General features: G+C 33.3%; 1 protein-coding gene across 1 annotated transcript; it reads right to left on the bottom strand.

The window, feature by feature from the left end:
- Positions 1-2,029: 2,029 nt before the first annotated feature.
- Positions 2,030-10,192, bottom strand: TRIADDRAFT_18952 (uncharacterized protein; the record flags this gene model as incomplete). The annotated part of the gene is made up of 27 exons (XM_002107952.1): positions 2,030-2,106; positions 2,233-2,349; positions 2,417-2,549; positions 2,639-2,698; positions 2,814-2,878; positions 2,995-3,143; positions 3,221-3,354; positions 3,425-3,600; positions 3,703-3,804; positions 3,897-4,022; positions 4,120-4,186; positions 4,313-4,435; positions 4,775-4,893; positions 4,978-5,019; positions 5,133-5,301; positions 5,379-5,468; positions 5,553-5,752; positions 5,865-5,964; positions 6,052-6,097; positions 6,174-6,276; positions 6,382-6,455; positions 6,522-6,616; positions 6,739-6,828; positions 6,919-7,234; positions 7,447-7,591; positions 7,780-7,857; positions 10,105-10,192. 27 exons carry the CDS (start codon positions 10,190-10,192, stop codon positions 2,030-2,032), a joined length of 3,084 nt encoding a protein of 1,027 aa, XP_002107988.1.
- Positions 10,193-15,059: the final 4,867 nt, after the last annotated feature.

The raw sequence follows: 15,059 nt of genomic DNA, 5'->3' as shown, positions 1-15,059 counted from the left end.
CGAGGTATAATGTGATTCTTTACAATTTACATAGTTTGAAATATAAATAACTTATTCATATCGTGCCCTGCACTACTTCTTAGTTAAGAGTAGCACAAATTGTCATATAACAGATGTTACGTAATTCAAATCTGTGTGTTAATGACTATAGCATTGATTTAACAGACTATCAACATAAATAAACTCTATCCTTACGATTCTCGATGAGCATTATCAAAACGTATTAATTTCGCTTTTACTTTGCTATGTCCAAGAAATGAATTGTGCTAACTGTAGAGTGATACAATATGCAATAACACATTAAGATGCCATTTAGTAAAGTTTATATCACAGCTAGAGAATACTTCGTTACTGGTATTTGTAATAAATGCCAGCTTTTTATTGAGTTAATTAGAATGAATATTAGTTCTTAGACCTTGTACGTATAAACAATCGTTTCATTCTTTATCCTATGTAGCAAATTTGGAAAAAATTCTCATTATTTTCAAATTGCAATTTTTATCACGGTCACAATTTCCGTATAGTCTAATTTAAAATGTTCAGTATATCGCATGATACATTGTACGCATGATAAAAGGTAGCTTAAGAACTGCATGTATGATGTGATGACTGCTATATGCTATAAACGCTTCTCTAACTGCCTTGACGCCCCGCTATGCAATATCTTTCAGTGTAATAATTGTACAGTATTAATTTGAATGGTTGATATTAAGTGGATATTAATTACTTTTCGAGTCAACAAATATACCTATCTAAATTTGATAAATGATAGCTAGTACCCACATCGATATCGTAGTACAAGGTAAATGTGTAGGTGTCATTTTCGTCTTAAAGTTGAGAGAAAATCCAAGAGTGCCCGTCAAATACATCAACCTCCTAAGAGAAGCAGCCAAGCATTCCTGATATACAACTACATGAAGGCAATATCACGTTTTAGTCTTCTATATAAAGTGACTAGAAGGTGCGTCGTTAAGGATATATGATTTTTAACCCTGAGAAATAAAATACTAAAACATCTTTCTAATCTAAATCACTATCATTCGTTATTGCACGAACAAATGCTTGCTAATATTGTGGAACATCGACATTAGTGTCTCACGATACTATACGACATTCTATTTATTCGAGATTGCTACAGATCGAACTCGCTAAGAAAGAAATAATTAACATAATCATAGATATTTCGTTTTGCTAAAAAGTCTGCTTATTGGTAACAAGGGCATTTTCTAAGTGGTGGATGAATAGATAAGAAAGTGCTGCCTGCAATAACAGAAGTAAATAACTTTAGATATAATCTACTAGATTATCTTATAGTGTATCAACTTTATTCAATGCGGATTTTAATCTATTCTTTTCTAGTCACTACCAACACATTTAGAGCATAAAATTGCCTGCATCTATTACAAAATATTACATAGTAACAAAGGTTAATTTTAGTGAAAATAATTATTTCACGTAAAATGAGAATTCTCCAATTATTGCCTTCTACATTTTGTAAAGTAGACCAATTGAATTTTTAATTTTGTAACAAGTTCAAGAATTATCTTCCAAGCCCATTTATAGATACTGTACTACATAACGACCGTAGCCAATTCCGTAAATTCTATGTGAAAGTAGCATTGGCTACTTTCAATTTCTACTTTACGTAAAGAATAAAAGCTGTGATACTCTTCAAATTTTGAAGTCATAAGGTAAATATACACTACCAAAACCGCTATTATAATCTTATACATTCTTAACATACGTTTAAATTTCTTTCCTAATGGCGTGCATAGATCAGTGAATGCTGCATATATCCATTACATTAGAAATGAATAAAGTTAACAGGGAGTTCATATCTTTGAACTCATATTCATATTAGTACGTTAAATACGTTACATGATATAAAACACAGCGATATTAGTAGAGAATCATAACAACCGAAGACATATCAATTTAATTATAATTTTTCAAATGTACACTACAAACATCTGACTATCACTTTAATCAGTTTAGTACACATGCCGGATGAAAACTTAAAAGGGAAAAGTTAACCAAATCTGAATTCCGTAGGAATCGATGGAGCCCCAAAGCTATAGCCACCTTGTTCTTTTATACGCCTCGAAACTACAGAGTAAAGCATCCAGTAAATCAATAAAAGCGCTACAATATCATACACAATAGAATCACTATGTAAACGTTGTAAGCCACTGCATATACGATATATGTATGATACAGAATATACTTGTGTACCTTGGGCGGCTCTTCTCTGCTCAGCCAAAACTAGGATACTTTCAAAATACTTTTGTTGAGTTGGATCCAAAGGACGCATCAGTGATTCGTACCATTCCGGTTCCACCGTGGAAATATCTATAAAGCAATATTATAGCTTATTTATCATAATCTAACCATACATCAACAATTTACAACAACGTACTGGCTAATAAGTCCTTAAATGCCCAATATTCATCGACACTGTCTTCATCATCAATTATGGTCGTATACGCTTCTAACTGTGTTTCTTCTGTTGCTTCATTAATATCATCATAACTACCCAAGGCAGCAGCACCCTACCATAATGTGTCGTGCATGAACCCACAAGTCAATATAATTATTATTTACCATATTCTACGTGGTAACAGTATTGAAACATATTTACCTTTTTGGCTAAGTTAGATATCGTTTTTTCGTCATATTCGTCTTCATCGCTCGCTAACTCCTCTAGAGCAAGAAACGAATGAAGGAGAACTATATAAATTACGGTAAAACGTTAACTAAAATTACTAATTAGCCAATTGCTACCGCTCTGTCTTAAATAAAGTTTATCGCTATACGAGTATACCCTGATCGCTGTCCTCTACGCTCTCTTCTTCGCTATCGCTATCATCAGCTGCACGACCTAGTCATTGTATCACAATTAGTAGTGATTCAAGGGTTTTACTTCGGTTACTTTCTAGACATTGTTACCGTTAAACTTAAAATAATATTTTAGAATATAACGTAAAAAATCCGTACTTGCATACGCTCTTTCAAGTCCTTGGAAAAGCATTATTAAAGATCGCATGTACTGCGAGTTAAAGAATGTTATCGCAGCCGGTCGTTTTTCTTTTGGTAAACTCAAGATTGTTGTTAGACCCAAAACACATACTTTTCGGTCATGTAAACTGTTATGAAAACGAAATAAATAAAATCTAACTCATTTTACATAGATAGAATTGACTGTTAATAATAAAAAAGTAACCCTAAGAAAGAGTCCATATCATAAATCCACTGCTTCATGAATCCCTGAGTTAGTGGTGGATTCGCTGACGACAATTTAAGTGTCTCCAGGATGTGTAACGTTAAATCTACATTCCTATACAAGCAAGCGACGACCTACAAAATTTTTGTGGTTAAACGAATAAGCATAAATTTGATTAGAATACAATTCAATATGATTACTTACCACTTGCAAGCACATGGTCCTACTCTCGGTTAGTTTTAACTGTTTATTAAGCCTTTCTAAACAAATTTGTATAAAATGTGGGAAGTAATTATCGATGCGACCAGGACATTGCAAAATAGTCAACTCCAAAAGTTTGGCAGCGTAGGTGTACATCTCCTCATATGATTGATCTATCTCTAAGACCTGTTGTATGGTCAATCAAATTAGAGTAATGATAATAAAAGTAATCTTAGATTGTGCTATTGTTTACGTATTATCATGTTATGCTACAAGTAAACGAACCGTTTTACATATATCAAATAGTACTTCCAAACGTCTTTGTTCAGATAAAAAGGCTTCAGTATCAACTGTGATGAAATTATGGAGACACGGAACAATATCTGTGTGGTATACAAAGTATTATCTAAGCCAACACGGAATATAACATTATTTGTTACAGTAAAGTACTAAAGTCAGCACGTAGATTACGTACCTGTAAAATAATCGAAAGCGTCTCGTTTAAAAGCTTCGTAAATTACGAAGTATACATTCCACATGTCTGGTGAAATTCTTTTATGAGTACATGAAAATACCAAGGAAAGAACTTCCTCATATAATTCTAATATAAATGCATAAGAATAGTGAATTAAAATTCAGGCTGCTAAAGACATTAAAATATACTCGCAAAAAATGGCATTCAATTCTGTAGCATTTACCAAATAAAGAGTTTTCCAAAAAATAAACAACCACTCTCATAATGATCTTTTCAATCTGACTCATAATCTTTAAATAAAATTGAGTTCAAATTCGAGACACATTAGTGACAGAAAGCTTTACAATGTATCTACCTTTATACTATCAGTATCTACTATAAAAAGCTGTACTGATCGAACACTAAGCAACACTCACTTCAACGTGTTCTTCCATAACTTCTGCAATTGTTTCTATGGTAGTGATAACACTCATTGCCATAAGGGCTCTGCTGCTATTTTCTATATCTTCCGATTCAACAAGGTGCATCAGTGTGCCAACCTGTTGTGACATGAAGTAGTTACCATTTTAAATACCAGTAAAAAACTTGAATGGTAATTCAGTGAAGAACGATTTTACATCGGTTGTATATTTATTATCGACAGAAAATCATCACGGATTGAAGCAAAAAGAAAATAAAATCTGCGAAATGTTTTATGAAACGAATTGATCGCGTATACTATATTGCAGATCTATCGGTAACAACTCACTTATATATTATTATAGATGAAAGTCGTATTTAAGTAAAGTCAGTTACAACATTAAACTTCTACTTGATACAGCAACTGCAACGTTAATAAGCCTCGTAACAAATCCTCATAGAAAACTATAAATACAAACCAAACTTTCGGTAATTTCCACAGCCACGACAATAACATGGGAACTAAAAGTACTGATAACACTTTCGATGACACCAGACAGTTCTTCTATTTCTGTCTCTCGTAAAATTTTTACAAGTTCTAGTGGTAAAAGAAGGCATTAAATAAATCAAAGAGAATTAATCTACAATTACATCAAGAATTTGACGCCTTACTGGAACTTACCGATAATTATAAGCTTAATATGTGGTTCCAAAAATGGTGATACTGAAACAGAAAATAATCCAGTTATAAGCGATAAGAATTAAAACTTAGTGGTTACTATTTTTAAGAGAAAATATATACCAATACTGCAACATAGCCTAGACTAGACGCCTTACTTGCATTTCCTTGAAATCGTATTAAATGCTGTAGTGTTACAGCGGCTTCAACTTTAACAGGTAAGTCAGGGTCGGCGGTAATACATTTTAGTATTAATTCTATTTCACAAGAAAGATTATTCCTGTTTCGAAATTTTAATTCACTGACTTCTTTCAAGAGCCAACACGCCTAATGATATAGTAGATTGAAAATACTCCAAGTGAGTACTAGCTTACATATACAGCTTAATATCAGTAATGTAGTACCCGAGCTCTTAGATAACCGAATCCACTTTGAATTTCCGGAAGAACGTGTAGAACAATCATATCTTCCAGTTGTGCTTTATAATTAGGTTTCTAATATAAAAAGTCAAAATTTAAAAATCTTAGGATTACGAAACGATAAGCAAACATAAACAGTGTAACACTGTTTTCAAGTACCTTCAATAAAATATCCGCAAGACAACCGATCATATGTAGAGCACCATCTGTTTTTTTAGGATCGCGCTGGTCCGCAGGTGTTACCAAAATATTATAGCAGAAAGCCATTAGGCTATCTAGTATACCTCCACGTTTCCCGCATGCCGCTGTTAGCATGGATGCTACCGTATTTGCGATAGAGAAATTGTCCTCAAAAACATCTATATTAAGACATAATAACATAAGATATCGGTTATTTCTATGGCCTCATTCAGTAATTTTGAAGTAATTGTTAATAACAGGATAGCTTATTCTCATAGGACACTCAATTACCGTATTTACTCCGGATGTATTCTTGAGGATCTTCTACCCATAATCCGTCATCGTCCGCACTGTGGCTTAAGATGGGAAGTGCTATATCCCTTATGATATCCTAAGATGATTTAAACTTCGTTAAATCACTGAAGCATAATTATAGTTGAATTTGATGACAAAACTATAACCAATATCGAAACAATACCTGGAAATGAGGTTTTACAACTTTCCAGGCCTTTGCATGTGATACGCTATTCAAGAAGAGTAATAATCCACAAGTATTAATTACAACATGATAAAAAGGAAATTTTTGGCTACTGATAGTACCTGTAATTTAAGTACATCAACAACTGTTGCAGAACAGGCTTCGAGACGTATGCATTGTGTCTACACTTATCCAACCAAATCAATACGATCTTAACAACAGGTACTGAAGACAGTAAATTATCGATCAAGTTAGTAATACAAAAATACATATATATTTACTCTAATCAAATTCAATGTATCAATCAGTCAGTAAGCGTTATTAGATCACCTGCGAAATTATTTGAGTAAAATTTAGCAAATTCCGAATATTCGTCATCTTGAACTAAACTTGCTTGTCCATACCTATGATAAATTAAAAGCCCTAATAAAAATCGGCAATATAGAATAATACATACAAACTTCAATTACCTTTCATATATGCGAACTACAATTTTCATGCACCACTTTTTACACTTCCACCAGATAGAATTAGCTCTATCATATTCATCAAGCTCTAAAGTCGCCTTATATTTATAATTATAAATAAATCAACCATTATAGTTTATCCTGCATTTGAATATTTACTTATTATGTAAGGGACAATAGTTATAGCTAGACATAAAGTTGAGCGTATTGCGCATCTTACTTGAGGAACATCACGATTTAGCACGATCTGAAAAACTTCCATCCAAGCAGGAAAATTTCTTTCCGTAATTAATTGTAATGGTAACCAAGTCTACAAAATAGAGAAAAAGATTGGATATAGAGTTCGAAATGTTAAAAAATTAAGCAGCGTTCGTAGAATAGAACAAAATCGATAACGTACCTCGATAATCCTATAGAATATTTTCAATACCATGGTTTGTAGAGTAACAGAAGGTAACGATTCGTCGTTCATCAGGAGCAAGCATCGATCCCGCATTAAAGGTAATAAGCGAACAAGAGCAATATTTAAAGCTCCACGTTCTTCAGGTTTCTTGTATGCATACTTTTTAACCAACTGGTGCACACAGTGTAAGCATCCTAACCACATGTTTTGTTCATTAGATGAAAAGTAAGCTACTAGCTTCTCAGCAATACCAGGCCATCGTTCAGGATAGTCCCATTTAAATATAGTAAACAAAATTTCATTCAATTGAACTCTGCAAAAGATAAACAACACACTTTTTAACATACACATGTATCAGACAACGATAACATTAGAACTATGAATTATAGTCCACAAATTCGTATTAAAGTTAAAAGATCAACTAGCATGTGCAGATCCTAGAATATTAAATTCTATCGCTAGGATAATAATGACTATCTATATACAATCAAAATATATCAAAAATAAAGACATTTCAAATCTAACCTAAGCAGATCAGGTGCCGAGATGATAACTTCTACAATGTTATTACGAATACTTTCTTTATCCTGATCGTTTATAACAAATTTATCTTCGAGGTCTTTGCGTAATTCCCATGAACGCATTACCATATTTTTTAGATAAATAATTGCTGTGATAGTAGGGATACAATTTTGTAAGTATTCCTTTAGTAGTAATTTAAATCACGCCAATCAAATTTTGAATTGCTTAGCCATTGAAAGTTATTTACAAGTTCAAAAATTACTAGAAGTAATTTCTAGTAGTCTATGCTTTTTACATCTATAGCGCGTCTATTGTAATGATAACATTGCATAATACCTGCTTGCTTGATCGGCATCTGAATCTCCGGATGGCAAGTGATCTGAATTAAACATATCGGGTAGCCAGGACTCTGTTCTAACTATAATAACAAATTAGGTGCGACATCTTATTAACTATTGTTGTATACTCAATATTCAGTTTAATTGCTTGCATACACAGCATACGACGAAACGAATATAAACGGACTATCAATTGGCTATTGGTAGCTGAATAGCATGTTTATAATTGAATGGGATAAGCAATACACACAGTCGGTTTAAGTTCTGTTAAGACAAAACACCAAAATCGCGCAGCATCATTATACTTAATTACAGTATGAATGGGAAAATATGATCCAATTATATATAGTAACTACATAGTAAATTTCAAATATTGATAGATTTATTTTCAGTATCGGACTGACCAATATTAATACAATACACCTAATGCAGGAAATAATAACTCCCAACTATAAATTTAACCTTTCCATGTCGGTGAAATACTTTTAACTAACATTAATATAATTGTTGTAGATCAGAGCATTAAAATGTTGCCATTTCCTCCAAATACGCATTTATCCAATGGCATTCACTCATTCCCTCCATTAGTAAAAGTATTACAAAATTATCTTTCCTGTCGTATGGCTATCCGATATCGATATCATCCATTACCCCCACCGCTGTAAACACAACAAAGTTGAAGAATATCTTGCCTATTGATAGACAGTTTATCTCTTCAATCCCCTGTTAATATTACCAGTATACCTAAAAATCTTGTATCCAATCGTAACGTTTTGCGGAAGGAGGGTATTACTTTAAAAATAAATAAATGAGTATTCAATAGCGCAGTCCATGGTACTGTACAAACTATATAGTATATAGTTCTATCAACAAGTGACTGGTGTCCGAAGTGATAATATCATCGATCCTAGAACTAACTACTGTGCCTATTTTAGAAGGGACTGGTCGAAAAATAGGGCCAATTTAGTAGTCCTAAAATCGATCATGGAATCTCAGGTTGATTTTCTTCAATATGGTTCAAATACCAAGATATTGTGATTAACATAAGAATATACTAGACGTAAAGCCTGAGCACAGTAGATCATTCAGTACTGCCATTCTTTTTTTCAGCAGTGGCAATTTGATAATCACAAGCCAATTCTACTTCGTTATTTTAATACGGATTCAATTGACGATACAGTTTTGAGCTGATGTATCACTGTTTCACAATGCTCAATCTCGCTTTAACAAATATAGGATGAAAAATAGTCCTCCTCTAAAATAATAGTGTCTCTATAATAACAATCTATCTTTTAACATTACTAGAATTGAAAGTACAGTCCAATGCGGAACAATTACACAATGTACTGTCAGTAAAAGCGTGTACATCACTAACACCTCCGAGTTGTAGTCTTGGGCCATATTGGGATTTCTGAATGTTGTTGTTCTTGGCAGATAGGAACGAAAAATGTGAAACCAATGTTAAACATTTCTTTCTCTTCATGGACAATCTACCGTTAATTAATTATCTATCACGAATTCATCTTTGATGGTCAAGAATTGTAAGAGTATGCCCTCTACCATTGTATGATGGAGAGGAGAATTACTGCTAAGCACAGTCGCTTGCTATTTACCGAGTACCATTTGTTGATTGCGGCCGATGCGATAGCTCCATTCTAATGACGTGATGACGGATACTAGTCTTTGGATAGCAACTTGAGCCAGTATCTACAGGACGCACATGCAAGATAGCCATGATGTGATATAACTATAGCACAAATTTTAGTTTCCATTCAAGACTACTCTAGTATGGAATGAAGGCAAAAAAATGCAGTGTTAGCGCCAGCAAAGAATCCATTTGGATTCACGGACCAGTCCCTCTACCATACTGGATATACCGCCTAAATTTAGTTTGAATGATACTTTATACAGTAATATTGAAATGCTCTTGATGAAATTTTCCATTCACGATAGAGTTTGATTGGCTACTAATGAAAGATATTTTATTAGACCTTAACATCCTATCGATGATGATACACCCTTGAAGAACATCAAGGTCGATGGATCGATGTTTGAATCAAGGCACTGTCACGAGTGTTGGGCTACTGGTTGTAGCTAATGGATATGCAGTCGATTATTCTACATTTAGTGACTACATTGCATCTAATGTCTCCATGTCAAGCAGGATCTACTCATTTCAACATTTCTCAACTCAACTGTCATCAACAAGATTGATGAAAAGTGAGCGATGTTGCTAGTAGGAATTCTCCATTTTGGAGAAGTTGATTTATCCTGTAGGCTATTGACGCCATTTTGCCCACGATCTCTTTGATTGACAAGCAACTCACCGTACGAAGTTCACGCTCCACAACCTCATGCGCTTGTGGGTCGAGTGATTTGGATAACAATTCCACAATGCTGTTGGGATCCATGTTGGTTTGCATTCTTGATTACTAGAGAATGGATGAAAGGAATTTTTTGACACGGCTAAGATTGCATGTGCAAGTATGGAAGGAATGGTCACATTGGTGATTGAATGCATAGGCAAGCATTCATCTTAGTCGACCAATAATTTGACACAATATTCAGTACAAATAAACTAAACAGAGAGGATAATTTTAGTCAAGAGAGAAGTATTATATTGCTTGGTCTAATTGAATGGCGAACTGACTAACCTGCAAAGCCTAAAAAACGTGCGGACATCAGAGGCTAGACGAGGAGAGGTTGAACGACAATGTTGGCCAGTGACTTGACGTGTCACTGACGGTGTCAGTCCTAGACTGTGTTCAATGGACACTACTGTACTCAGTGTACCGTAGGTCACCTTGCCTCCACCCATAGTAGTGGATTTTATACGGTATACTATTACCGCGCCTATGCGGCAAAGCGATGGTCTACAGTGCACAGTACTGTAATATACAGTACAAGCGTCTTGTACAATGGACATGGTCGAGGATGAACTTGATAGGCTCATCTTCGTCATTGCCAATTTGCTATCCAAATATAGCACATGTTCATGATGCTTGTTTCGCATCTTGTCAACGCGCGGGTACTGCACTACTAAGTCACTACTGACTACGCTGTGCCATCTCTCGGATACTGTATGACTCACTTCTACCCATGCGTGAGTACCACAACAAAATGGTACAGTACCGTACACCTGAACAGTGAACCATCAGTGAGCAATAGAGACCCTCTAGTGAACAGCACCAGCGATACTCACTTCTTGACTCCTGCCGTGCCGTGACGGGCCAGCTAAGGGCCATGCGGGTCATTGAACTTTAGACTGCAAGTACTGTACAGTGTACAGTACCGTGTCGATTACAGTACAATGTACTGTAGAAAAGCGCCAGAGTTTATATAAGAATATTTGACTTTAAGTGCTAATATTAGTAACTTGAACACATTTTATGTGCTTTTAAATTACATATTCGCATAAAGCATCTTATTTCCAATCAAATGATACTAAATTTGTCTAATAAGGACTTGAAACTATAATTTCATATGATTTCAAACAGTGGGAAAGACTTGTGAGACACCCTCTGTATACTGTACAGTATCGGATGCAGTATCCTATCTACAGTGTACAGTACAATGTACAGTACAGTATGGAATACTAATCCTAATACGATATCATGAAAGTTAAAAAGTGCAAGTGCGTGTGTTCAAATCACTGCGACAGTACTGTACCGTACAGTCACTGTTTCAGTACGTGAAGCTATTTTGAATAAATTTTATTTTACTAAGTATGTCTGAAACTGCTGTTGATCGGCGGTAAAAATAAAATGGAATTAGAAGTTACAAGGGACTAATGTACAGTATTTTGAATAGAATCAGTACAGGGGCGAAGAAGGCAAGAGTTTAATCACAAAATTATAGATATTTTAAATTTTTATTGCAAGTAATTTTAAATTTTAGTTTGTTTTCAATCTGCTTTTAGATGCACATTGATGGAAAGTATAATGTAGTACTTTTAAGTGAATATGGTTTGAATAGTTTTATTAATAGTGATTAACATTTTAGCTTTTGTTTTCAATTATTACATTTCAAGAAATCTTCATACATTGTTACATATTTGAATACCTTAACGTTAAGCATAACGTGATTTACACAGTCAACTTCAATAACATAAAAGTGGGAATTGTCAACGATGAAAATACTGAAGCAATACTAGCTACAACGTTTATGCTACTTATTGTATAAAAATCGATATTTTGTTAACGTCTTTGATCGCTTTTATTTACTAAAATGAAGCCGTTCCATCATTAACGACTGTTTACTTAATATGTTATAGTACAAACGTATAAGAGAGATACAAAATACAACTTCAAATATAGATGACGAAATTGGGGTAGTCTATACTTTAGAAATATTACAGCTTGCAGTGCAATCGTAGCGGCAGCATGTTCTCCTAAACTTACTTCTACAAATGTAAAAACGATCCTTGAGCTGCCAATCCGGTAGTTGTGTGATATACGGCAATAATGCAGTTCCATTATCCTTGTACAGAAAGCAAGACAGATACAGCCCTTGCCCGAAGAACTAATTTTATTTCATGAAGCAAAGTTGGCATATCACAATATCGGCGAATACCATTTACTCTTAATTAGAAATTTGTGTCTGTCACAATATATTCTTCTTTGACGGCGTGCTTCATCGCAACGTTATGCATTGTAATACATTACAGTGATGACCTAATAAAACGGTGAATTAACTGGTTTCCTTGCTGATTTTATCCACTGTAATCAACTAAGGATTGCAAAGTAATCAAATCCTGATTACGTACTTTTCAATGAATGGAACACTGTAACAAAATTCTCCTACATAAATCACCGTAACCGGCTAGTTCTACAGTAATACTGTCTATATCGTCTCAACATTTTATGTACTGCTCAGTTAATCTTAATGAAAGATGATATTGAAATCACCGAAGACAATTACATATGCATAAGCAAGTTATCATTGTGTGTAATGATGGAATTCGAGTGGAGAATTAAAAGAGAGGGATCAATAATTAAGAAACGGAATACATGAGATGATTACCCTAACTGAATAATATGATAACAGATTCAATTATTAATTAACGGCTAGTCATTGATTAGTGATTATTACTTTATACAATCCTTAAGCAAATTAAGAAAAAACTTATTTATATTATGACTGTATAAAATAAAGTAAAAAGTAGTTGGAAAATCATCTGGTGATATACTTCCTTGAAATTGTAAACTAATCATCCAAGATGGATTGCATATAAAATGCAAGTATACAGTAAGAATTAAGACTAAGATGATTCTGTAAGTTAATGCAAAATTCTATTGGTAAAGGCTCTTCGGTATCTACGACAACTCCAATCAATCACAGTAAGGCATACGATATAGCGTATAGTCATAGTAGGCATATATAGTAAAGAGGTAATGGTTAAATTATTGCCTGTCACACCTGCTAAAGTACAGTATTCGATAAATTAATTACTTGACCAGTATTGTGTACTACTGTATATGTTAATATCTAGTGCTGTTGTAGTTCAGTGATAATAATCTTAAAATATTCCACTAGAAGTACTAGGCATATGAAAATTTTGCATGCCGATGTAAAGAATCTAAAAATGTTTAAAAGTTAGTGTATGGCTAATTCACGTTTCAATTGAGTAATGTTAATTTTCAAATCTCAAATAAATATCCGGGTACTTCGTGCTGTCCACCTCTAGGTTATACAGGTACATCTAAAATGAAAGTATACCAAAATGATAGGGTCAAAATCAGATTTTTGACCACAACTTAACAAGTATACATAACTCATGCATATATATATATCCTAAGTGTAAACTGTTGCAACTATGTATTCTGATTCACTTAAATTAATATTTTACTTCTTGGAAATTAAGCAACTATTAACGTCATGTTTCTTAATTAAAACCATTTGTGATGTTGCAAATAAGAATGATCAAATGGTTGTCTACATCTACATTGTAGTCATTTTATTCTAAGATGGAACACCAGTTTATTGACAAAAAATTCATTAATAAGTGCATTCGATAATCAGAAAATTTTCGCGAATGGCCAATTACAGCATACGCCTGTGCTATGGTGACAAATAAACCCACTAAATATAATAGTGTATATTTCATTATTTTATTGCTATCTTTGTAATTATTGCCCTATAACATGATTAGCATTTGATTATATATATATATATATTATAAATACAGTGAATCAGGGATATATGCTAAGCTATTAGATACGAGTGACAGAAATAGAAGACCTTCCTCTTGATTTATTGAAGCATTAATCAATTAATTTTAAGCAAAAGGTACCTAAATGACCAATTTTGATCTAATTCACCTTACTTATAAAGTATTGAATTTTTTCTATCGCGTGATGCGCTCATCATTCAAAGATATAACCTTTTTATGCTCCTATACAAACGATAAGGTGGTAACGATTTGTTATACAATAAAAAGATATATTGATGACATCGAAACTCAACCTAACAATAATGATCGGAACAAACGATTATGTTAATATTCAGTACAGTTACGTACTTGTATGTTACGATAGCATAAATTACAAGTATTTGCGTACAAGAAACAATATTAATATTAAAATTGTGAGAATTTAAAAGCATAATGGAAGAGAGAAAAATTACAAATTGAACGCAACAATAAATTAGAAAAATGAAGTTAACGGAAGAAGCTTATATAGGACAATATCAAGAAATAGAATAGACTTGGATAGTAAAAGTAGTAATACATACGCGTATGGTGTACGGTGGATACCTAAAATAATGCTGTTTTTCAATTTACCGTTAACACAATCTATGCTAGAAAGTTTTCAATATTGCAATAGATCAATAATATATAAAGGTCAGCGCATACTGGACATCGAGCTATTAATTCTATTTGTGCTTTCCAAGCGTTTTCTAATATTTAAAACATTTAATCAATAAAGTGATAAATTTAATCTTTTAGCTATAGATGAATTTAACTAACACGACTTTAATAATGGCAATTAATTTAAAATGAGCTGATTTCATCTGAGGTCAGAAATAAAATAGATTAAACCGTTGATAAAATCAGGAGATCTTGACATTACTAGCAGATACAATTTCAATAACAACACGATTGCGTTAAAGACAATTTTACCGCAGTTTTATAATAAATTAATGCGTTAGTCGAAGTTGCTAAACGATAGCTCCATTTTTTTCTTCGCGTATTTAAAAAGTATCAAAATGAGATCTAGAAAATGTTTAAATCAATCCAAAAGGATTTTATCATAGCTGTAATTCAAAACTATTGAGGAT

Source organism: Trichoplax adhaerens, genomic scaffold, assembly GCF_000150275.1.
Source record: "Trichoplax adhaerens TRIADscaffold_1 genomic scaffold, whole genome shotgun sequence".
NCBI lineage: Eukaryota > Metazoa > Placozoa > Uniplacotomia > Trichoplacea > Trichoplacidae > Trichoplax > Trichoplax adhaerens.
The sequence above is the reverse complement of the archived record's forward strand: the minus strand, read 5'-3'. Positions and strand labels throughout refer to the sequence as shown.